The 24,772-nt window shown below is 39.6% G+C and overlaps 2 protein-coding genes across 6 annotated transcripts in view; one reads left to right on the top strand and one right to left on the bottom strand.

The window, feature by feature from the left end:
- chadlb (chondroadherin-like b) overlaps positions 1–5,563 on the top strand; it is an 8,547-nt gene extending 2,984 nt beyond the window's left edge. Inside the window, exons 2-11 of the mRNA XM_024285832.2 lie at positions 421–582; positions 658–852; positions 1,683–1,838; positions 1,913–2,058; positions 2,347–2,628; positions 2,696–2,915; positions 4,092–4,362; positions 4,430–4,842; positions 4,908–5,074; positions 5,158–5,563. Of these exons, the coding sequence (XP_024141600.2) occupies positions 421–582; positions 658–852; positions 1,683–1,838; positions 1,913–2,058; positions 2,347–2,628; positions 2,696–2,915; positions 4,092–4,362; positions 4,430–4,842; positions 4,908–5,074; positions 5,158–5,386 (2,241 nt within the window). The 3' untranslated portion in view covers positions 5,387–5,563. The remainder of the gene's footprint in view (positions 1–420; positions 583–657; positions 853–1,682; positions 1,839–1,912; positions 2,059–2,346; positions 2,629–2,695; positions 2,916–4,091; positions 4,363–4,429; positions 4,843–4,907; positions 5,075–5,157) is intronic.
- A 1,606-nt stretch (positions 5,564–7,169) lies between these two features.
- Positions 7,170–23,404, bottom strand: l3mbtl2 (L3MBTL histone methyl-lysine binding protein 2). Of its 5 annotated transcripts, XM_024285827.2 has the most exons (18): positions 23,189–23,404; positions 22,850–23,042; positions 18,684–18,777; positions 18,470–18,603; positions 15,722–15,773; positions 15,320–15,396; positions 12,789–12,906; positions 11,648–11,782; positions 11,498–11,583; positions 11,185–11,428; positions 10,921–10,988; positions 10,747–10,851; positions 10,535–10,682; positions 9,316–9,398; positions 9,006–9,249; positions 8,869–8,934; positions 8,669–8,797; positions 7,170–7,519 (listed from the first exon to the last, which is right to left on the bottom strand). In XM_024285827.2, exons 1-18 carry the CDS (start codon positions 23,266–23,268, stop codon positions 7,317–7,319), a joined length of 2,259 nt encoding a protein of 752 aa, XP_024141595.1. In that variant the 5' UTR covers positions 23,269–23,404; the 3' UTR covers positions 7,170–7,316. The 5 variants fall into 5 exon arrangements, with proteins under 5 accessions (XP_024141595.1, XP_024141594.1, XP_024141593.1 ...); XM_024285826.2 differs by lacking the exons at positions 22,850–23,042; positions 23,189–23,404 and adding an exon at positions 18,854–19,684 and having other exon boundaries at positions 10,921–10,985; XM_024285825.2 differs by lacking the exons at positions 22,850–23,042; positions 23,189–23,404 and adding an exon at positions 18,854–19,683.
- Between the last annotated feature and the right edge of the window lie 1,368 nt (positions 23,405–24,772).

Genomic DNA, 24,772 nt, shown 5'->3' with positions numbered 1-24,772 from the left:
TTAATTACTTTGTCTGCATTTGATCATGACGAAGTTCTTAATTATTTGTTCATAGATTTCTAGCAAACTCTCAGTTAATTGTTTAATTAATTAATTAGGATTTGACCATGAAAAAGCTGTTAGTAACTTAATTAATCAGCTGTAGACCATGAACCACGTCCAGCTGTGCACAGACTGAACATCAGGATCTCTGTAAACAGAACCAGGTTGGTTCTGTGGGTCCAGTGTCACATGTTGTCTCCTCCCTCCCAGATGTCCTCTCCTCCCTCTCAGATGTCCTCTCCTCCCTCTCAGATGTTGTCTCCTCCCTCTCAGATGTCCTCTCCTCCCTCTCAGATGTTGTCTCCTCCCTCTCAGATGTTGTCTCCTCCCTCTCAGATCTTGTCTCCTCCCTCTCAGATCTTGTCTCCTCCCTCTTAGATGTTGTCTCCTCCCTCTGCCGTCCTGCTCCGTCTGCTGCTGCTCTGCATCCCTGCAGCTCGAGCTGCCAAGTGTCCTCAGAGGTGCGTCTGCGACCAGATCCAGCTCACGGTGGCCTGCGTCAACAAGAACCTGACCCGGGTTCCTCCGACTCTGGACGAGGTTCTGGACCCTTCAGCTGCTCTGCTTCCCTTCCAGCTGAAGCCTTTTCATAACTGATGTCTCCTCCTCCTTCAGATCACCGTGAAACTGTATCTAGGAGGAAATGACCTGCAGGAACTCCCCAGCGGGGCGTTCAAACACACCCCCTACCTGACTCACCTGACCCTGCAGCGCTCCAACATCCACCGGGTGAGGGAGGGGGCCTTCCGAGCCCTCGGCCGGCTGGAGTTTCTCAATCTGGCTCACAACAACATAGAGATCCTCTACCAGGTATTCCTGCTTGTTAGGTCAAAGGTCATGTTTAGAGTTTAATCAGGGCAATCAGTCAACGAATCGATTATAAAAACAGTCGACGGCTAATTTAATAGTCGGTTAATCGTTACTTTATATTACATGGAGTCAGAGTGTAGTAAAGTTGAAAGTTATAAAAGCATTCTGATAGCTCTTTGCATTATTTTGGCATTTATTAAGGAATTTTAGGCTTATTTGGAGTTCAGCTAATATTTCAGCTTCATGCTACCTATTTTGGCTAATTTCTGTTTTTTTTTTTTGTGGCTATTTTGGAGTTTCGCTAATATTTCAGCCAAATGCGGTCAGCTATTTTTTGCTAATTTAGGATTTTTTAGGCTATAGAGTTTAGCTAATACTTCAGCTACACTTAAGCCATTTTGACTAAATTCAGATTTTTTTTGTTTTGTTTGTTTTTAGACTATTTTTGGTTAGCTAATATTTCCGCTACATGCTATCTGTTTTGGCTAAGGCTACTTTTCAGTTTTTTAGGGTTATCTGTCAATTAACTAATATTTTAGCCGGCTATCAGTGTCCAGATGGTGTCTTTGCACATTCAGTGCTGCAGCTATTAGCTTTCTCAAATTCAGCTGTTAAGTTTAGAGTTTTTAGCAATCAATTTCATCATCTTCAGCTATCAGGACTAACATGTTCAGCTTCAGATTTAGCTTACAGCATTCACACTAGCATTATCTAGTTTTTAATTAGTTTGAAGCAAATGGTTAAGATGTGTGTTTTACATCCAGTTTGCGAATAACTCTGTGGCAGCACTAATTTTAATCCTAAATCCTTCCTGTATCTTGTGACTCCAGGAGTCTTTTGACGGTCTGTCCTCGCTCAAGAAGCTCATGGTGGACCACAACCGTCTGGAGGAGATCCAGCCAGGAGCCTTCTCCCAGCTGGGCTTCCTGAACCTCCTCTCCCTCACACACAACCAGCTGAGCTACATCCCCAACATGGCCTTCCAGGTAACCGAGCGGCTCGCAGACGTGCAGCTCTGCTTCATGCTGTCAGAGTTTGAGAGAAACCTTCCTCCATTCAGGGACTGCAGAACATCAAGTGGCTCCGCCTCAGTCACAACTCTCTGAACAACATCGAGAACGACGCCTTTGCTGGACTCTTCACGCTCACCAGACTCAGTCTGGACCACAACGAGCTGCAGTTTTTCCCCACGGAAACCATGACCAGGTGAGTCTCTGAGTCACTGAAGCAGATCCTTCACCTTAATGATCAGCTGATCCTTCACTTTAATGATCAGCTGATCCTACAGCTGTCCTTCGATCCTGCAGATGATCCTTTTTCTGATCCTGTACAGTATAGTTACTATTTTCACAGAGTACCTTCCTACTGAAGCCACGATTGATGAAAGTTAGACTTCTAAACTTAGAAGTCCCCAAACCAAAGTCTGGATCTTTAGAAGTTAAGGTTTCTGATCTCAAAGCTGTAAAGTGGTGTAAATGTTGGATGTCCTCTCAGACTGCCGGAGGTGACCCGCCTGGACTTGAGCTTCAACCCCATGACGTACCTGGGAGAGGAGGCGGTGTCCATGTCCAAGCTGACCCACCTCTTCCTGGACCACATGTCCCTGCAGGACCTGGTGAACACCGCCGTGTCCAAATCCCCCAACCTGCTCCACCTGGACATCAGCCACAACCAGCTGCGCCTCATCCAGCCGTTCTCCGAGGGCTCGCCCAAGCTTTCCCGCCTCCACCTGGACGGGAACCCCCTCTCCTGCAACTGCTACCTGCGTCCGCTCAGGTACGGCCCACCTGTACGGGACTGACGCGTCTCCTCAGCGGTGAAACCGTTTGTGACCGTCCTGCAGGGAGTGGGCGATTCGCCGGAAGGTGAAGCTGGTGGGGGTGTGTGGAGGGCCGGCTCACCTCTCAGGTGAGAGTCTGGAGGCCGTTAGCCCCGCCCAGCTGCGCTGCCAGAGCCAGGAGGCCATGCTGAAGGCGGAGTTTGAGGAGGCCACTAGGATCTCGCCGCGGACCACGGAGGCGCCGGAGAACAAGATCAAGTGTCCAGCCAACTGCGTCTGTGAGGTGAGACGACCTCACGCCACATAACCCACATAATCCACATAATCCTGATCTGGAATTATGACTTAATTCTTAAAACTTTTTAATTCAGCAGTCTTTAAATATATCCATGGGCTGTTTTTAACCTTTTGTAGTCATTTTCAAAAGAATTGGAGTTTAACTAATATTTTAGCGTCATGCTAACGTTTTTGATTTATTTAGTTTACTGAAGAATTTTAGGCTATTTTGGAGTTTAGCTAGTATTTGAACAATGTGCTAACTGTTCTTGGCTAATCTGTAATCTACTCAGGTTTTTATAGGCAAATTTAGGGTTTAGCTTCTGTTTTAGTAACATTTCAACGTTTTTGGCTGATTTGTAACCAAATGGGGTTTTTTAGGCTAATTTAGAGTTTAGCTTCTATTTTAACAAGCTAATTTTTTTGACTAATTTAGTTTACCGACTCTGAATTTTAGGCCATTTTCAAGTTTAGTTAGTATTTAAGCGAAGCGCCAAATTTTTTTTGGCTAATTTGGCATTTACTGAGGTTTTTTTATGTTAATTTGGAGTTTATCTAATATTTTAACAACATAATAATATTAAAAAAAACTGATGACATCACAGCGTGAGAAGCGAATAGGAGCCAAAATCCCTTACGGGTCTCATTAAAATATTTCAAAATTCACTAATGAAATCAAAACGTGTGTTGGGAATATCCAGCGAAAGTTTAGAAATTATCATGGGATGGGACAGAATAACAATATTAAAACAATTATTTTTGGCATTTAAATCGACTTCCACAAGAGGCGGACAATTTGATAAGCACTGTTGTCATGGCAACAGCTACAGAGGCTGCTTCTTGCTAAAGAAGGAAAGCGGTTTGTCTGCTAAACGTCATGTTTAGTGATCCAGAGGGAAAATGTACCTGTGATCGCTGGTTTTTGTCCAGATGATGAAGAAAAAGTTTGCTTTGATTGAAGAAATCCACAATTAACTGATCAATACATGTGGATCAATAATGACTTTATCTATAAATGCATATTTGCTTTGTATCAATATATGTTAAAACCTCAGACCATTAATGACAATAAAATAAAATGATCTGGAGGGCCGGATAGAATTACCTCGACTTTGACATGTGATCTAATGAAAGAAAAACATTAAATCATCAACGTAAAGATCATCTCCGGTTGTGTCTGCAGGACACGCATCACTCGTCCTGTGAGAACCGCGGTCACACCAAACTCCCTCGAGGCTTCTCCTCCTCCACGCGCCTCCTTGACCTGAGCGGGAACCACTTCCACTACATCCCAGCCAACAGCTTCCCGGCTCTCGGCCAGGTGGTGTCTCTGCACCTTCAGCGCTGCAAGATCGTGGAGGTGGAGGGAGGGGCCTTCGCCGGCATGAAGGGGCTGATCTACCTGTACCTGTCCCAGAACCAGCTCAGCTCTCTCAGCTCCGACGCCTTCAAAGGTGGAATGAGTTTGAAGGACGCCGTCTTTGTTCAGGCTTCACACCTTTGCGTTCTCTTCATCCGAAGGTCTTCCTCAGCTGACGTACCTCCACCTGGACCGGAACCACTTCACCCATTTCCCCAGAGGAGCCTTCAAGCTGCTGCCCAGCCTGCTGGCTCTTCACCTGGAGAACAACAGCATCACCACGCTGGAGCCGGGGGTCATGGCGGGGGCGGAGTCTCTCAGAGCCCTTTACCTGACCGGGAACGCCGTCGAGCGCGTGGCGCCGGGGGCTCTGGATGAGGCGCGGGATCTGGATACGCTCCACCTGGGCGGGAACAAGCTGAAGGAGGTTCCCGCCGAGGCGCTGAGCCGCGCCGGGAGCATCAGGGACCTCCAGCTGTCGGGGAACCCCATTCGGTGGGTGGGGCCTAACGCCTTCTCGGCGCTGGGGAACTCGCTGAAGGAGCTGTACCTGGACCACATGGGTCTGGAGAGGGTGAGTGGGCTGCAGCTTCTTTCATGGGGGGGGGTTCTCATCTGATCTGATCCGGTTCCCTCTAGATGTCCCAGGACTCCCTGGCAGGAGTGGGATCCGGGTTGAGAAGTCTGTTTTTGGAGGGGAACCAGCTGGAGGAGGTCCCGGACCTCCACCCGCTCAGATCTCTGGAGGTCATCAACCTGGCTGACAATCCTCTGATGTGTGACTGCCCCCTGCTGCCGCTCCGCATGTAAGACGGAGGAGTTCTGATCCGGTTCTGAAGCTGTGAAGGTCCAGGACTTCACTGCTCTGGTGTCTGCTCCCCTTCTTCAGGTGGATCGAGAAGGTCAACCTGAAAGTGCGGGCCTCCTGCGGCAACCCTCCAGAGCTGAGGGGTCAGCGGGTGCAGGACGTCCCCGTGTTCAAGGCCTGTCCCGGAGGAGAGACGCTCCCCAACCCCCCCAACAAGACGGAGCCCGCGATGCCGAGGAACAGAACCAAAACCAAGAGACGCAAGAGTCCGATCAGAAAACCGGGAGCCACGAAGAAACGCCACGCTTGAGGTTCATCTGAACTCTGAGGAGAAACACGAAATATTTGATCTGACGGTTTTTACGTCGTTATAATGAAGTCATCGTCTCCTAATGATTGAGCCAAAATTTAAAAAAATCTGTCATTTTCTAGGACATAGCTTCTGCAGAGCGGCAGGAGTTCATTAAAAATCACCTCCAAGTTGTGACCTTTGACTTTCATGTATTACTGGAAACTCTGAGCCATCCAGAAAAAAAATGTTTATAAAACAAAGACGTTTATTTATCTATTTGTCTACAAAAGGGGGCGGAGCTTATGAAATCACAAATACGATCTTTTTCAAATTATGTTTTTTGTCTGCTTCTGATTCACAATAATTTGAATAAAGAAATACTCAGAAATGCTATTTTGAGCTTAATTTTCTTCAGAAATAATCAGAAAAATGCTAACATGCTAACTAACACTTTAACGCTGGAGCTCCAGCTTTTATGCTCCATGATTTACCAAACATTTTCATGTTTTAACCTGCGTCAGAATCAGCTGTTATCACATTAACGACTGAAAAGGAATTAACTTCTGTACTTTTGATTTGAAAGACGACCTGCTTGCTCATTTGGCATCAGATTATTCAGCATAACCTCTAAATTGTGACACTTCCTTTATTTTGTCATTTTTACATGTTGTATTTACACACTACACATACAAATCCTCCAAAAATGGAAGATTCCGTCTGGAAAAAAGTGATTCATTTTTCCCCAGAAATGTGCAACTAACAGTTTTTACAACATAGAATGAAAGTTTTATGTGTAATTTTATAAAAACAACAAGAATAAAATTTGTCAACAAACTGATCAACATGTTTTTGAATGAAAATACCCCAGAAATTCCAGACGAAATTCACACTTTCTTTCCTTGTTTTTGTTTCTGTTTATACAATAGACGATAAGTCATGACTAATCAACTATAAAATTAATTGACTAGTTGCAACTAATCGACTAATCAACAGCTTAGTTGGTTGATTTTTCGCAACTAATTGACCAATCAACTTCTAAATTACCGTAGCTGATTGATCATAACTAATCAACTATTGAAATGGTTGACTTGTCATGACTAGTCGACTGAAAAATCAATATTTGAATTGGTCGATTAGTAACAGCAAATCGACTACTTTAACTGTTAATTAGTCTCTTTTTTCCTCATAAATTAGGTTTGATCTGGCTGGACTTCAGCTGGAATCTGGTCACGTGTGGGGGCGTGGCCTCTCTGCACTGCTCGCGTCCTGCGATGTCGGTGGGCGGGACTTTCAGGGTGAACCAGACAATTTCCTTCATTTTAAAACAGCACCCTTATTGCTTGTCGTTCTAGAAACTTAATGTGGGTCCGTATCCTAAAATAAAATAAAGATCAGGTTCCTGATTGTTGGATAATGGTAGACAGCTCCGTTTGGCTCCGCCCCCAACTTCTGTTCCTCTGCTTTGCCTTTCAGCCGGCTGATCGACGCTCATCTTCAGCCTCATTTACTAAAATAAAACATTGATTTTGTCCAAAAAATACAAATAAATGCTATATTCTCTCTTTCATTCAATAAAATGTTAAAACATTATGTTAAAATAAGTTTGTTTTAGATGTAGTTTTATGATGCTGATGCACGTCAGGACGTTTGAGGGCGTCCGTCTCAAAAACATTAATTTTTAGAAATAACTCTAGAAAAATGGCCAAAATTTTGATCATAAATTCAGTTTGTTTGGCTTCTAAAATACAGAATTGTTGAAAAAATGTAATTTAATAAAGGAAACTTTGTTCAGAGAAGCAGCTTTAAAAAACAAAAAAAAAACTTTATTGGTCACCAAATGTTAACAACAGAATAGTGTATAAAAAGGTTTCCAACTTTTGTTCACAGAAGAATCTTTTCCAACAGTTTTAGTCTCTGAGGTTCTGTTTGCTCTGGTTTCCAACCTGCTTCAGCTGAAGCTGTGCTCCTCCTCATCTGTAACCTGAGCCTCCTTCACTGTCGGGTAATCGGCGCTCTCCCAGCTGCTCCGCTCCAGCTCCTCCGGGTTCTCCTCTTCCTCCTTCTTGACTCCACTCAGGGAGATTTGCTGGAGATCGTTTGGGACGTCGACGGGAGTTTCCACCTCCTCCACCTTCACCTGCACTGCAAAGACTACAGAGAACGGCTCCGTTTAGGCGCCTCGATGACAGAACCATCACCCCTCACCTACTCCCCAAAACGACGGCCCGCGGGCCGGATCAGGCCCACCTCCACATTTGACCCGACCCCCCACACACCATCGAGAACCACATAGAACGTGACTTTTTACTCCAATCTTCTGCAGTCTGAACTATGATGGGAGGAGACTATTGGTTAAATAGTGATTCACTTTTTCTTTATTTCTTTATTATTATTTTTCTTCCGTACGTTTTTTTGTACGTCCGTAACTCTTCAGCTCTTTCAGCTATTCAGCTTACACAGCTATTAAAATATTCATCTCTGTTATGCTTTTTAGACTGTTGTGGGAGTTACAAAGGATTTTTAAGGATTTAAGGTTTTTTGGAATTTAGCTAATATTTCAGCTACATGTTAGCTGTTTTGGCTAATTACACATTTTACCAGTTTTGATAGGCTTATTTGGCCTTTAGCTTATATTTTGACTTCTCGGTAGCTGTTTTGGCTAATTTAAGCTTTTTTCAGTTTTTTAGACCAATTTGGAGTTTAGCTAATATTTTAGCTACATGCTTGTTGGTCTTTTTTTTTCTAATTTAGGCTTTTTTCCGTTTTTTAATGCTAATTTGGAGTTTTGCTAATATTTTAGCCACATTCTAGCTGTTTGGTTTTTCTGGCTAATTTAGGCTTTTTTCAGTTTTTTTAGGCTAATTTGGAGTTTAGCCAATATCTTAGCCTTATGCTGGCTGTTTTGGTCAAATTAGACATTTTACTGTTTTTTTCTCTCTCACTATTTGGAGTTTAGCTCATATTTCAGCTACATGCTAGCTGTTTTGACAAATTTAGATTTTGAAAACGACGTTTTCAGTCATCAATTTCAGCATCTTCAGTGGATACATTCAGCTTATAGCGTTTACACTAGAATTATCACAGGTAATGCTATATATCTAGTTTTTAAATTTTTTTATTATTTTCTATAATTACAGAAATGAATAATTCAAAAGTGACTATGTGTGGCTTTCTGTAAAACCGTAAAAGTTTAGGCTGTGATTGTTACACTTTTTCTGTTATCCAACAAACCGACCCCACATCAGAGAAGAAAACAGTTTTGTGACCCTCACTAGACAAACTTTGGTCCCCCTGACTTACTCTCCTGCTCCTCGGGTTCGGCTTTGGGCTGAAGGAGCGGCGCCTCAGGAGGAGGCGTCTCACCTGCCGTTTTCATCTCCTCTTCTGTGGATTTTTCCTCCGACAGCCTCTTCCTCGTCCCTCTCTTCTCTACAAAGACAAATCGTTTCCATCAGTGGAGTAAAAACAAAAATCCTGACAAATCTCTGAACCAAACGTACTCTTCTTCCCGAACACGAACGGCTTGGTTCGCTTGTTCCGTGCCACCAGATTTTCACCTAAATCCACTGGAAAAACAAGCAGATGTTTTAACACGAATCACTTCAGCGTCTCTCTGAACCCGCCGCGGTTCAGCTACCATTCTTGCCGGGCTCGGGGGGCGGCTGCAGCTGGTATCCCACCAGCTCGCACCAGCCCACGGGGTAGATGTCCGGGGACTGGTGGTCGATCCACTGGTCGAACTCGTCGTCCCAGCCGTCGAAGTGGATGAGCAGCAGGCGGCCCACGCAGCGCTTCACCGTGGCCACGCACACCAGCCGCGGCTCCATCAGGTCCACCGCCTCCAGCTTCACATTGGGGGAGAAGCCGTGGCCGGGATAGTCCTGGAGAGGAGGAGCGTGGATCAGCCGAGGGACTCCTCGGGGAGTCGGTTTGTCTTCCTGACTTACCGTGTTGAAGAGTCGTGTAGGAGCAGCCGTGGATCCGGTTTCTTCCAGGTATTTCTCCCAGGTGAAGGTCTGACGGTCGTAACCTGCAGGAAAACAAGATGGTAAGAGTCTGACATTGGGGTTCTCTGAATGTAGAGAAAGAGAAAACATCAATAGATATACACTGTTCAAGAAAATATTAAATGTTCCTCCAGGTCAGTCTCCCTTCTGTGTAATCAAACTGACCAATCAGGAAGCAGCACAGACAGTTTCATGTTGGAACAGACGACAAGTGGAAATAATCAGTGATCAGCAAAACGCCTCCAGTAAGAAAACTTCTCCATCCTCAGATTTTCTGGCTGATCTTTTGATGATTTTTTTGAGTGTCGTCACTCCAGTGGTACCACAAGAAAGCATCTATGACCCACACAGGGGGTCCAGGTAGGGCTGGACGAAGGTATTGATGTTTTAGACCGGCCCGCCCAGACCTGAATCCACATCTGGGACAGAGTGTCTCGATCCGTCCACAAACACCAGGTTGACCCACAGACATCCCGCCTTTGTTTCAAGGAAAGTGTTTTAATATAAAGTAAAATATACAAAACTAAGAAAAAAGTTTGTTTAAGAAAAAAAAGAAAATATCAAATAAATATATGGATTTTTTGTTATAACATCTATATTTAAAAAAAGTTTGTTTAAAAATAAGCAATAAAATTTTAAAAAATTGTTTAAAAAATTGTTTTAATATAAAATAAAATGTTTTTTTTTTCTAAAAGTTGGTTTAAAAAATATATAAAATAAGATAAAATATTTAAAAAGTTTGTTTTACAAAAAATAAAAAAAACAATTAAAATATATTTTTAAAAGTTTGTATAAAATATAAAATAAAATATAAAAAAATGAAAAAAAAAGTTTGCTTAAAAAATATATAAAAAAATATATATTGCTTTTAAAGTTATTTTAAAGAGTGAATAAATAAATACAATTTTAAAAAAATATAAAATATAAAATAAAACATACGAATTTTTCAAAAGTTTGTTTAAAAAAAGTAAAGACTTAAAATAATATAATATATGTTTTAAAAGTCTGTACTTCAAAAAATATATATTAATATCAAATAAAATATTAAAAAAAAAAGTTTGCTTCAGAACTTTTATGATTTTACGACATAAAAAACTAGGAGTCTCAACCTGATGTTTAATGAAAAAGATTTCAAACAGTGATAAACGATGAGTTTTACCTGGAGGGACGGTCAGAGGAATCTGGTTCTTCCTGCAGTAGTTGATGGGCAGGACGGCGTGCGAGGAGGCGTGGTAACAGAACCAGTCGGAGCCGCTGCTGGACGCGATGCCGTCGATGCCGACCATGATGTAGCCGTCAAACAGCACCTGCAGAGGCGGCGGGATGAGCGCGGGAAGCGAACGTCCTCTCACAGCCGAACGCCCGTCTCACCTTGTGGACGGTCGCCACGCAGATGTTCCCCAGGTTCAGCGGGTCGATGGCCTCCAGCTTCATCCCTTCCTCGAAGAACCCTTCTCCCATGTAGACCATTCTGGGCTGCAGTCGGACCCGATTCAGAAATTAGTTTTAGATTTAAAGCGTCAAAGTGAACTAATGCGGTTTTACCTTTTTGAAAAGCGTGAACGTGGCGTCGGCGTGGTTCTTCACGCCACTGAAGGTTTCCACGCCGCCTGCTGCAGAAAAACTCGTTCAGCACTTTGATTTTCTTCTGATCTTTCCCAGTAAATAAAGCTCTGATATCAGACACACTTCATCCCGTAACTATAGAAGTCTCTGGGATTTTGAAAGTACTTCCTGTTTGGAACGCCAGGGGGGAGGAGTCTGGCCGTCTTCCTAAACAAACCTTCCTCCAGAAACAGAGTTTGTTACCTGCAGTTCTGACTGCGTGACCGATTTTCTTGGACCAGCCGATGGGATGGACCAGAGGACTCCACATGTGGCACCAGAAGTCGGCCGTGTTCCCCGGGCTGTCGCTCTGGTCGGCGTACACCAGCCGCAGGCGGCCCCCGATGATGGAGTCTATGGCGGCCAGCCGCGTCCGGCTCACGTGTTTGGGATCCACCACCTCCACCCGCAGGCCCACCCTGAAGGGGATCTTTATGCTCTCCGCCAGCTGGAGGAGAGGAGGAGGAGGAGGAGGTCAGAGGTCATGAAACCCCGCCTCCTACCACGTCAGACTCACCTTCAAGTAGAAGTTAACCGGCAAAGTCACGCCCCCCACCAGCTTCTTCATCAGGTACTCCTTCCAGTCTGGGATGTTCTGCACATCTGCACACAAACCGTCAGCTCTCCGAAGCTCCACCCACCTTCAGGGGGCGGGGCTTCACCTCACCTTGTGGAGGCACCAGCAGTTTACTCGTCATGGCGCACCAGCCAATGGGGTTCATCTCGCCTGAAACCAGACTGCACCAGAAGTCGCGGCTGCTGTCGTACTCGAAGCCTTCGTACCGGAGCAGAGCTTTGTATCCTGCAGAGAAGCAGTCCTCAGAACCAGAGCTGCACGACTGGTCGACTAATCGACGACTAATCGACTATTAAATAGTCCACGACTAATTTAATAGTCGATTATCATTACTTTGCATTATATGGAGTGTTGAGTTTGCCTAATTTTTTTATTAACATGCTAAGGTTTTTTTTGGTTGTTATCTACTGGGTTTTTTGTGCTAATTTAGAGTTTAACTTCTATTTTAGCAACACGCTAACGTTTTTGGCTAATTTTTCTACTGAGGTTTTTTTGGGGGCTAATTTGGAGTTTCAATTTATTTTAGCAGCATGCTAACATTTTCGGCTAATTAGTTTTCTACTGAAGTTCTTTTAGGCTAATTTAGAGTTTAGCTTCTATTTTAGCAACATGCTAAAGTTTTTGGCTAGTTTTCTACTGAGGTTTTTTTGGAGCTAATTTAGAGTTTAGCTTCTATTTTAGCAACATGCTAACGTTTTTGACAAATTTGGTTTACTCAGGAAAGTTAGGCTATTTTGGAGTTTAGCTGGAATTTAAGCAGCCTGTTAGCTTTTGTGGCTAATTTGGCATCTACTGAGGTTTTTGTGGCTAATTTGGAGTTTACCTAATATTTAAACACACACTAAATATGTTTTAGGGGTTTTAAAGCAATTTACTACAAAATTTTCAGAAATTTAGGTTAACTTCAGCGCTCTTTCATAGTTCTTTAACGAAATTTCCAGCCGTTTAACAAATGTAACATTTTGCAAATAGCTTTTGTATTTTCAGTAAATCCGTTCAGCAATTAAAGTAAATTGTGTCACCATTTTCAGCAAAAAGATTCAGCATCTTCAGCAACTACTTTCAGCAAAAGCATTCACTCTAGCATTATCACAGGTAATGCTATATATCTAGTTTTTAGTTATTTTAAAGTAAATGATGGTTAAGATGTTTGTTTTACATCAATCGTTTGTGGCAGCTCTACTCAGAACCAGGAAGTCCGACACCAGACGTGATGAAACCCAGCGCTCACCTGCTACCTGGATGACTGTAGCGATCCAGTAAACTTTACTGGGGAGGACTGCGTTTGTGTTCAGGACCTCCACCTTCATCCCCACAGTGATGGAGTCCCAGATGTTGTACAGAGGAGCCTGCAGAGGAGATTAAAAAACTTTTCTATAAAACTTTATTTAAAACACAGAAACATCATCAAAAAGACACTAAATTAATATATTCAGATAGGAAAATATTGCAACATGTTTGTGGATTAGAGGTCAAAACTCAACCAGATTATGTGATCTTTGAATTGTTCTGATTCTTAAAGATGTGAAGGATTTTAGCTCAGCTGACGAAGGCGAATGAAGTCGCATCAGGATCAGATTAAAGTGAATAAAACCGGATTGCAAATTTGAAAAAAGAAATGGAAACAGCTTTAAATTTGAAAGAAAACTTGAAAGAAAAATTGAAAATTTGGAGGAAAAAAAAAGTAAATTTAAAATATATCTATAATTTAAATGTAAATCTGACAAAAAAAACCAAATTAATGAAAAAGTTATTAGTAACAGCTGCTGTTATGTACGTCTCTTTACTTTGTCTTAATTTACAGTTTCAATTCAGAATTTTTGTTTTCAGATTTGACCCTAATTTTACATGGGGGCGGAGCTTCGTTCTCATTGGCTGCTGGGACATGATTGACATGTCAGTCGTTCCGCTTCTGATGTGAGGAGAGAATTATTGAACGCCACATCAGAGGGAGGACACAGGCGGCGCCAACAACAGCCGCTGTTCTGGAACGGAAATGTCATCAGCGTAAAACTCATCATCTGATGTCAATCATGTCCTGTAGCCAATGAGCTCAAAGCTCCGCCCCCTATTGACTTAGGATTAACTCCAAAAAGGAAAAGTCTAAATTAAAACTGTAAATTGAGAGAATTGACAGCGAAGAAGAAACAAAAGAATACAATATATAAAAAAAACAGCAACTATTACTGATTAACTGTTTTTTTTAATTTGGTTGCAGTTATAGGTTTAATTTCCTTTTTTTTTTACTTTTCTTTTCTTTAAAAAAAAATGTATTTTTTATTTTTGATATTTTCTTCAAGTTTACAATGTCTACTTTTGAGTTTAAAACTGTAAAACTGAAAATATTTAATTTATTTCTTACTTACGACAGAGCATTAAAAAAATTTGAAAAGTAAAAATGTTACCTTTATTTATTTATTGTTATAGATACACATTTTTTTCTCCCCGTTTTGCCTTTAAAAAAAGAATATTACAAGATTTAAAGTCAAAGTGATCCTACAGTTCAGCATGTGAACGTGATGTGCAGCAGATCAACTAAACTCGGTTTGATCAAACTGTCTTGGATTCGAACAGGTAATATTGGTAATATTGATAATGTTACAAATGTTTGGAAGTTTCTTTGTTTGTTTTACGGTTTATCTGTGTTTTTTCATTGATGGCGGATCACAGGATCTCTGCAGTCGATGAATCCACCGATATCCTGGTAGATATTTTTTTTTTACTCCATGAAAAACAAACTCGCCTCTGTGTTCTCCCTTTGTCTGAATTTTTTTAGTTTTTAGCATTCTTGTTGTAATGTAACAGACCGTTTTCATTCCTCTTCTTTGTGCTCATGACAGTTACATGACAGAAGGACTTGTGTGAATGTTAAGAATAAAGTGGCGGTCCTGCTAGTGTGTATCTCTGAGCTCCTTCTTTTACAGACACCAAACCTCGGAAAGCGGCTAAACTGATAATAATTTGATTTTGAGTCACTAAAAGATTCAGAATTTATTTGTTTTTTTCAACCAATCAAGAAATAAATCTTCACAAGACGTCGTTCCTCTTTGAGCACGGCTCTGATAAACAGAACTTTGGTGCTTTTTTCGTTAATTTATGACTTTTTTCCCTCATAAATTTACAAGATATAAAGTCATAACTTTAGCCTATGATTTTTAAAGTCATAAATAGGCTCCTTTATTCCTGTGATTTAACAGTTGTGACTTTTTCTCGTAAATTTACGACTAATAATTTAAGAAAAAATGTGTTTTTTGTTTGTAAATCGACACTGATAATTTTGTAGATTCTGATGCGACTCCAATGAAACGATCGATTCCAGACGGCGTGGATCACTCATTTCACATTTACTATTTAACTCTGACACATAAATAAAACGCAGCATGACGTCCAGAACAGGATCAGCGTCTAAAGCCGATTCCTGAGACGTTTCTCTATGAACTTTTATTCTATCTCTTCTTAACTTGATTCTGATCAGAGATAAATCCCCAACATGTTCGTTTATCCTCTTTATTATTTACTTAAAGAATTCAAGTGTTTAGAAAACAACACACGAGAACATTTTAGGAATAAATCTACACTATTTGATAAATGAGAAGTTGAAAAGAAATGTCTCATCTTTGAATTCTAACAACTCCTAAACTGAGATCAGTTTCTGCTCACGTCTGATTCTCCAGAAACTGCGTAGAATCTCTTCAATTTCTGAAGAGCATAAATTCACTTTGAAGGACTTTTTGGTACAGAAGTCGATCGGTCGGGACTCACGTGTTCAAAGCAGGAGACGGACGCAGCCAGAGACGTTTCTTTCTCCAGGTAGGAGCCCCAGTCGAAGATGACAAGCCCTGCAGGACGCACAGGTGAGACGGACGAGCCTCTCAGGTGAGAATGTTGGAGCTTTCTTTAAAAATGTGCTGAGTTATGACTTAAACTATATTAAAATCTGAAGAAACATCCAGAGTTAGATAAATAAATTTAATCTTAATTCAAGGAACATTTTTAGGACAAAAACAAAAGGAACTTCATTGTTTTATTTTAACAAAAAGTGCAGAATGTTGTGTTTTTTCATCCATTTTCAGTAATGTGCAACTAAAACATAGAGATATTTTAGCAATAAATTATTCATTTTGAAACATTTTCACGAGTTTACAGTTCAAAAATACACATTACCGTCTGGTTTGTTGACTTTATTCAGCACACCGGCTTTTTTTGTTGATCTGCCCTGAAAGACACAAACATTAAACCCAAACAGTCCACATTTCTGCCTTCCAGAATTCTTCGTTTCCTCTCAAGTTTCTGTGTTAAATCACAACAGAATCCATGTTGGGTTCTGAACCGTCGCCAGAAAACTTGTGCTTTACTTTCATCCAGTTTCTGTTTCCAGTCAAGGACCTACGTTTGCATTATGTCACATTTTAGCAGCATTTTGATTACTACTACTAATATTAATAATGATCACAGAGATCTTTAAGCAAAATGTGCTTCATTTGTTTTGAATGATTCATATCAGTGTCCTGAATGTGAAACTGTGAGCTTAAGTGTTTATTTTTATACTCTTAAGGAATATTTTTTGTAATTTTAATCCAATAAATCCTGAATTTAAAACTATTCAGTAGAAGTTAAAAGTGAAATTATGCATATGCATATTTTTAAAGTAACATTTATTTATTTTAACATCCATTTAATTATTTTTTTATGTGCAAAATATCAACACACACACAAAAAAAACGTTAAAATCTATTAGCCAAAAAAAGTAAAATATATTAATTAAAAATATAACAAATCCATAAAATATTCAGGAATCCAAACTTAATAAAATAATAATATGTTATGTTTTTGTTCTGATATGTTGACGTCGTATAATCTCATGTGGAATTTAACAATCAACCGTTTCTAATTTATTTAATCATTTTTATTATTTTTGCACATTTTAATTTTTTTTCTCATTTTACTACATTTAACAGTGAATAACAAACATAATTTGATCCATTTTAATTAACTTTTCTACATTTCTGCTTGCTTTCTTTATTTTTTCAATGAACAAAATGATTTTCAACAAATATTTAATTTTTCAATAAAAGTGATTCTATTATTGATCATCACATTTATATTATTTAATATCAACTTAATATCTTGAAACCGAGTTTCTCTCTCTCTCTGTCCCACTCACGAGCTGATCCCCTGCGGACACCTGCCCCTCCTCGGAGGTCCGCGGGGGCAGAAACTGGGTCGGAACCGCGCCTGGTTTGAGGACCCGACCCCGGCTGCCCAGGTGCACGAAGGAGTCGTAATAATCGTCCATGAGGAAATGCTTCCGACACACGAGGAGCTTCCCCAGGATGTGGACGGGGGTGTCCGCGTCCATGTCCAGAGCCAGCAGCCATTGGCGCCGCCGCTCCGGGTCGGCGGTGGGGAACCGATGGAGGTTGACGTTCGGGGTTTTGTCCGCGAGGCACGAATCCACGCAGCACGTGCGAACCATTTAAAGTGTTTGTTTAAACACCGCGGACGGAAAACTGGAGGAGTCTGTGGCCACCGGGGGGATTATTTACATTTCAAGCTCAGCGCGGTCCTCCTACTTCTTCTTCTTCTACGTTTGTTTGGTAACCCTGTAAACTACTTTATGCGACACTGCCCCCGTGTGGACACATTAGGAGCTGCGCCTCGTTGCTATAAGTGGGTATTCCGTCCCACAGTGCTGACAATAAATACATAAATAAATATCTCCATGTGATATTAATAAAGTTATATTTTTTTCTAAACAGTCATGATTAAAACAAAAGCGAACCCTTAGAAATACTGTCAACATTATTGTTTGAATACACTCACAGTTTTCTCAAAATACATAGATTTATTATTTTCTTCAATTAAACATTTTAATTCTCATTTTTGGGGGGTAAAATTCAAGTTTTCAAGCTCTAATAGTTTAGTTTCCTCATTTTTGGAACAGACTACATTTATTAATGACAAATTTTATCATAAGCAACAATGTAAACTTTCACCACGATGACCAGAACTGCAGGAGTGACGAGTTTGATTTGAGGTTTAAAACTCAGTAGATTGTATTTGAAGCAAAGCAAAATTGATTTTTACCTTTTTTTTAATTTCTGTTAAGGCAGTAAAATCTATTTTAAAGGGTAATGTAAGTTTAGTCCAGCCTTGAAAATTATTGATGAGAAAAAACACAAAAGAAAATGAAACTCCCAGGAAAGTGATTTAATTCCCAATTTTCAGGAACAAATCCACACGATACTTAACTCTTTTTACTACTTTACAATTCGCTCTAATAATTTGACTTTAAGTTTTTGTGCTTGATTTTTTAGTACAATCCCACCTCATTTTTTGTTGATTCCTCTTTTTCCTTTTATTACAAAATCATTTTTCAATAAACCAGAAAAACATAAATTCTGAGTGGCAAATTTTGTAACTTTTGGTAGCAAAAACAACAAAATTTGTCTTTACTTTTTCTATAACAAAGACCTAAAGTGTCTAGATAATCAAACATGTACACACAGTGAAAAACGTTAACAGATTTACCTCCAAATAACTTATATAAAATGTTACAAGGATTTATTCCAAGAGGAATCCCAAATTTGTGAATACATCTTACCATTTATATTTTTTAAAAACTTCACGTTAAATTTGTAATAAAAACTAATAATTGTAAACAACCAATCTGATCGGTAAATAGACTGCAGAGTTCAGAGACTACAAAGGGAGGATCTGCTCTAAACGTCGGGCTTTCCATTTAGATTATTGGGAGACTGTCCAGATATTTACATTAAATTGTGTTAAGATTAGGAGCACCACGTTTAATCTATTCAGTTCAGGTGATGTTTAACAGCTTTAGCCTCCGACTCAAAGACGCCTTTAATGTAAAGATTTGTGTCGTGCTGTGATGAATGTGCTTTTTCTGACCTGCAGACGCGCCAGAATGGTCGTCTTCTTGGAGTTTGATGAGTAGGAGCGCGAGCAGGAGTTGCTGCAGAAACGTTTGGTCTTTGAATAGAACGTGAGGAAATTCCCTGTCTTCCCACACATTTCACAGGTGACTGTAAAACATGGAAATCAACTTATCTTATTATCGATTCATGGCGTTTCCCCTTCTCCATTCTCAATCTTTGTGCCTCACTTGATTGTTGCGGTGCTCCAGCAGGCTCCAGGTGTCCAGCACTCCCACCGTCAGCATCCTCTTCCTCGAGTTGTGCCTCCTCATCATTTCCATCCTATTGAAAGAACAAAAAACATGAATAAACCGAAGAGACGGTTCTCCTGTCTTGCTGCACATCATAAACTACCCACAGAAAACTTGTGTTCTGCCGCTTCAGCTGTGGAGCGTCTCTGTCTGCCTGCATGCAGACACTTCCTGCAGCCTTCTCCCTTGCAGGAGGAGCAGAGCGGCCGGAGAAACACCGTAGGAGCCGCTCCTGGCCTCAGCTTCAGAGCACCTGAGGGGGGTCGGCCCTCGAAGTATTCCCTTCCAAAATGATCGCTGCAAAGGTGAGAGTTTGGGGTTGCTGACCACTTAGCCCGGGTCCTCTGGACCTGCTTCTCCCACTTGCGAAACTCGTCTGGATCTTTGGGGAACTTGAAGAGCGTCACTCCATCTTCAGCAGTTTTACCACATCCATAAGCTACACAGCAAGAGGCCATCCTCACAAAAGCCTCCTTACATCCCTTTAATACTCAAACATGCTCTGCTTTAGTAGATTATTTCTGCTTTTTAGTTGAAAAAAGTAAAGCAAGCAGAAAAAAGAAGTTCTGTCAACAATTCTGCATCACAAGACGTGTCAAAATAGCATCATTTAAGCTAAAAAAAAAAATTATACTTTAACATTTATATATATATACTTAAGTAGGTCATGAAAAAACAATATAGTTTATTAAACACAAAATTAAGTAAATTAATTCGGCAATAAATATCAGCTAAACGATCAAAAACGGAATTTAAACAAATGTTGAGGCGCAATTATCCTAGAAAAGTTCTGGCGCCCAATTTCAGTCGAAAACCGCACGAGCGTAAGAAAATTCTGGATCAAACTGTCCTTTTCGCCGGTACACCGGGCTCCTACGGCCGCCGAACGGTTCTCTGACAGCGACAAGGCGGCAAAAAGATCCGTGAGCTGCGCTTACCGGAAGCGCAATACTCTACTTCCGGCACAGTAGAAGCAGAAACTCAACATGTGCTCTGATTGGCCAAAGAAGATGTCAGTCTGTTAGAGTCGAGTTTTGATTTGTGGATCTCATTAGCCAATCACAGAAAGGAGAATTTATCACAGTTTTAGACCGGAAGTTTCTCTTTTTTTTAATTTTTGTATTAAAACTTTAATGTATTACACAAAAAAATGAAACTCAGATGGGAAGAACAGAAAGAAATAAAGAAGAAAAAAATATTAAAATTAAAATAAGTAAATAAAACAGGAAGTTTTTCATGGAATTTAATTAAATTGAACGCCTTTTTTTGTCTTTGTCACTGTTTCAATGAAATTTAGGTTTTTAATGAATTTAAAAACACCAAAAAGCATTATTTTTTATAGTGGTCAAACTTAATAAGACTCCTTAATCTTCTAAATCTGGATTAAGGAACATTCAATTAATCTATTTGGAACTTAATTGCACATTTTATGTTTTCTAATGCAGGTTACCTTAACTTTCTTTTTTGTTGCCAATTTTGTACCCAACATTGGATGAAAAGAAATTATCTTTAACAAAGTAAAAGAGATTTCAGTCAAACTGATACACATTTTATTTCTGTCAAACATTAATTATCTAAAGTTAAAGCTGATTTAAACACAAGTTGTATTTTATGCCAAAAACAACCTGAAATGGGCTCTTGTTTCTTTTGGTTTTATGACATTACTCAGAAATTCTGGAAAAAAAACATCCACAAATTCATCACCAATTCTGTTTTTGCTGATAATGATTCTTTCTTTTTTATAAGAAAGTTTTAATTCATGGCTACATTTCACAAAAGTTATAGCTTGAACTTTTCTTAATGAAAATAAAACTTCAGAGGTTTTCAAAGATTACCATCTTCTTCTTAAAAAAAAAGACTTAAAAAAAGTTTCAACATTTATAAATCTTCAGGGCTAATTGTAATATTACCACTTTAGCAGTTTATTTATTTTTTGTTCAGTTGATTGTGTTATTTTTCTTATATTTATATTTTACTTCTCCAATGTTTTGATCTTCAACAGTAATGAAGAAAAATAGTGTCTTAAACATATTTTACGGTTGAGATTATTTTTTGGGAAAAACAAAAACATTGGATTGTTTTAAGATTGTTATGTATTTTTCCACATGTTCAAAAGAAGCAAGGACTTATGTGACACGAAGTCTTGTATTATTAAAAAATACAAAAACTCAGCTAAATATTGGAAATATTTTATTTATGAATGGTTTTCTTAAAAATGAGACAACAATGCAAAATACTCAAATAAACAAGAGGAATAAACGACTTGAGGATTTTTTTTTTTTGAGCATGTTGGTAGTTATAAACTTTTAACAGTAGTTTGCAATACATATTAGCTTTGTTTCAAATATTATACTTCTAAACTTCAATGTAAAACATTTAACTTATGCTTTTTTAATCTCTTATTATATTGTTAAAAAACAATCCAAATTTGTTCTACGTTTGACAGATGTAAAAGTGATTGACTGGATTGAAAAAAATATTAACAAAAGCAAAAAAAGAAATAAAGTCTGTGGTATCTGTTACCTCATGATCCTGATGGTTTGAGAAATTAAAGTTTGGGTTGTAAATATTTCATAAAACACAAAATACCAAACATGTACAAACTAAAATATTATTATAAACAATTGGTAGGATTTCACTCTACTTAGTTCCTTAAAAAAGGATTAAGTTACTTTAAATGATTGCTTTGATGTGGTTATTATGGAAGCATTTGTCACTCAAAATTCAAAATAAATGTCAAAATTGGAAAACACTTTATGATTTTCAAAATGTACCTGCATTACTTGTCTCTTGAATGAAATGAAAAGGCAATTCTTCAAATGTCTTCCAAACACCAGTTACTACTTGGTGCACACGAGAAACTATTTTTTTTTTTTTTTTACTTCAATCTCCTTTCAGGGGCTCCGTAGGTAACGGTTGCATACCCATTACTGGATAGTACGCACTTGTTACTACTAAAAACTAGTATTTTTTTTACTTTATGTCTCTTTATGGACTTTGTAGGCAACAGGTGTGTACCCATTACTGTATGGTACACATCAGTTGCTATGTAGTGTGCACCAATTACTATCTGGTGCACATGGGACACTATTTTTTTTTTTTTTTACTTAAATGTCTAATTATGAGTCCTGTAGATAACGTGTGCGTACCCATTAGTGTATAATAGGCACCAATTATTATCTAGTGTGCACAAAACTTGTCTTTTTATTTTTTAATTTGATGTAACTTTAGGAACTCCGTAGCTGAAGGTAAATATCCGTTACTGTATGGTACGCACCAGTTACTATCTGGTGTGCATGAAACGAGTATATTTCTTTATTTAACTTTGATGTTCCTTTAGGGGCTCCCTAGGTAACGGGTGCATACCCATTACTGTATGCTACACACATCTGGTGCGCACAAAACTAGAACTTTTTTTCCCCCCTGACATCCCCTAAGGGGATTGTAGGTATTGGGTCCATACCCATTACTGAATGGTACACACCAGTTGCTATCTAGTGTGCAACAGTTACTATCTGGTGTGCATGAAAAAATAAGCATTTGTGTTTCACTTTGATGTCTCTTAGAGGCTCCATAGGTAACGGGCATGTACCATTAGAGTATTGTACAATCCAGATGTTATCTGGTGTGCACCACTATTTGGAGCACACAACAAATTGTTTATTTTTTTCTTTTTACTTTGATGTCCTTTCAGGTGCTCCAATAGTAACGGATCCCTACCCATTACTGTATGGTACACACGAGTTACTATCTTGTGCACATTAATTACNNNNGTTTAGCCAATAAGGAGCTTCAATGGAAGGTTGGTTGGAAAACACGTAGGACACCGGCCCTCGAGGCCTGGATTTGAATACCCCTGCTTTAGGGGCTCCGTAGATAACTCGTGCACACCTACTATCTGGTATACACTACTTACTACTTGGTGCACACAAGAAACTATTTCTTTTTATTTTTATTTTGATGTCCTCTTAGGGACCCAGTAGCTTCCACTGAGCATGTATATCATTTTTAAATATATAGAAGGAACAAACAGTAGAAACCTGTTTATTTCCTATGTGGATCATACACCTCTCTGATTATCACAAAAAGTAAAATTCACAAACCCATTTGAGATGTGAAGGAAAGTTGAAGACCGACGGGATGACACCCTCTCTCAGCCGGACAGTCTGCCCTGTCTTGTCGAGATCCTCTGGCCTGAAGTGCTCACTGCAGAGCCTGGAGAACTTTGACGCAACAAAACCCTTCCTTCCTACTGCAGCTTCCCATCTCCTCTGTAATTCCAAATCACTGGGAAACCTTGGAAATCATAAAAAAAGATTTAAAAATACTGCAAAAGATAACAGGAGGGAGGAACCGTTTCTGCTGTTAGCATTTCTTTGTTAGCATCACATGGTCATGATTACACAGACTTCTAAATGCCCCTAAATATAGTTACAACTTACTTGTGAATGGTAATTCCACGTGACCTGCTCTCAATAGAGCGCATGTTGTTGCATCCGAGGGCCGCACAAACAAAAGGCATGGTAGAGTTTCTTCTCTGTGACTGCAGCTAGCTGTGGATGTAGCCTAGCTAAAGTCTACCTCATCAATATGGCGGCGTCGCTGGTTCACTGGAGAACAGGAGGCGTCCACCAACAAATCTATGTCCATTATCACTTTTTTTATCCGCTCACTGAAGCGGCCATGGACAGTTCATATATTTATTTCTACGGCTGCAGCCAATCAGAATTGAGTATTAACCCAGACTGTGTTATAATCATAAATTAAGGACCACTGCTACAATAGATAAAAGATAACCAGAGTGGGCCTTTAATGCTTTTATTGGATGATACTTGGAGATCCTCAGGGTTTGATTTCTGGATCGCCATAGTTTAAGAACTCACTTCAAGGCCATTACTGAATTAGCTTTTGGTCAGCATTGGTAATTTATTTATAATTATGCCATTTTTAGCAAAAATCTAAACATCTGTCGTTTTCTAAAACATAGTTTCTGCAGAGCGGTAGGTGTTCATCAGAAAATTACAGTGAGTGGAGGGAGCCTGCCCTGACTTCCAGTCATCCCTTTGTTTATACTCTCTCCCCTACAGCCCCTTTCAACCCTAACATAACATTAGCGGTGCAACAAAAGTAGTGAGCAGTACTGGAGCTAACCAGTCGTACAGTTTTGATTGGGGCTGGGTTGATACAATCGATTTTAATCAATTTAAGCTTGACAGATCAATAATTGATTCATAAAAACATAAATCAATTTAGGACACAAAGTTAAAAATCTGTTAGCTTGATGCCACCGTTTATTGGAATTTCCCATAGGACGGCTAATGCTAATGCCTGGTCGACCCAAACATACATTTCTGACTAAATGAATATCTTTATAAACTCACAGACGTGAATTTTCCCATTTCTTTTCAGGAAATATGTTTTAAAGTAACCATTTGTGGTCTGAACATGAAACAGTTTTTTTGCTTGTACTGTCTTCTTCTGGAATAAGGTGTAATGCTATAGCGCGGTCGCCACCTAGTGGCCAAACTGAAAAGCCCTCCAGGAGAGGCAGAACAATAACTACAATGTTAATGATCTGAACATTTTTGTTAGAACTTCTTTAGAGAATCCATGTAACACTGGATCATATTAACAATCTCATTATTTCACTGATACATGTTACAGTATGTGAACTGGATCAGATTAATATGAATATATTCAAAACATAGAATAGATTATTAATGTATTTCTCAACAAATATGTATAAATGTGTCAATTCAAAATTGAGTTGGTGAATAAATAAAAAATAAAAAAAAATCTGAATCGAATCGATCCAGCCTCTGGTGAATCAAATCGTTTCTGGAAATCATTATCGATACCCAGTCCTGATTTTGATCAAGATTCCAGCTCGGACAAGAAAACAAAGACGTACGTGGATCTATTTGTCTGCAAGTGGATACAGGGTGACTTTAGGTCAAGTTTTTGCACCACGATTGATTGAGAAATACTCAGCTTAATTTTCATTATATATGTCCTCCCTCATCAAA

Source organism: Oryzias melastigma, linkage group LG19, assembly GCF_002922805.2.
Source record: "Oryzias melastigma strain HK-1 linkage group LG19, ASM292280v2, whole genome shotgun sequence".
Lineage (NCBI taxonomy): Eukaryota > Metazoa > Chordata > Actinopteri > Beloniformes > Adrianichthyidae > Oryzias > Oryzias melastigma.
Note: the sequence above shows the minus strand (reverse complement) of the source record. Positions and strands in the feature narration are given on the sequence as shown.

Bases quoted from the DNA above. Each gene is read 5' to 3' on its own strand.
- l3mbtl2 (XM_024285825.2), bottom strand. From the start codon at position 19,204: ATGGCCTCTTGCTGTGTAGCTTATGGATGTGGTAAAACTGCTGAAGAT. The intron at 18,604-18,683 runs GTGAGGCACAAA...CATGTTTTACAG, and splicing joins TGGAGCACCGCAACAATCAA to TCACCTGTGAAATGTGTGGG. The intron at 10,852-10,920 runs GTAAAACCGCAT...GTCCGACTGCAG, and splicing joins CGTTCACGCTTTTCAAAAAG to CCCAGAATGGTCTACATGGG.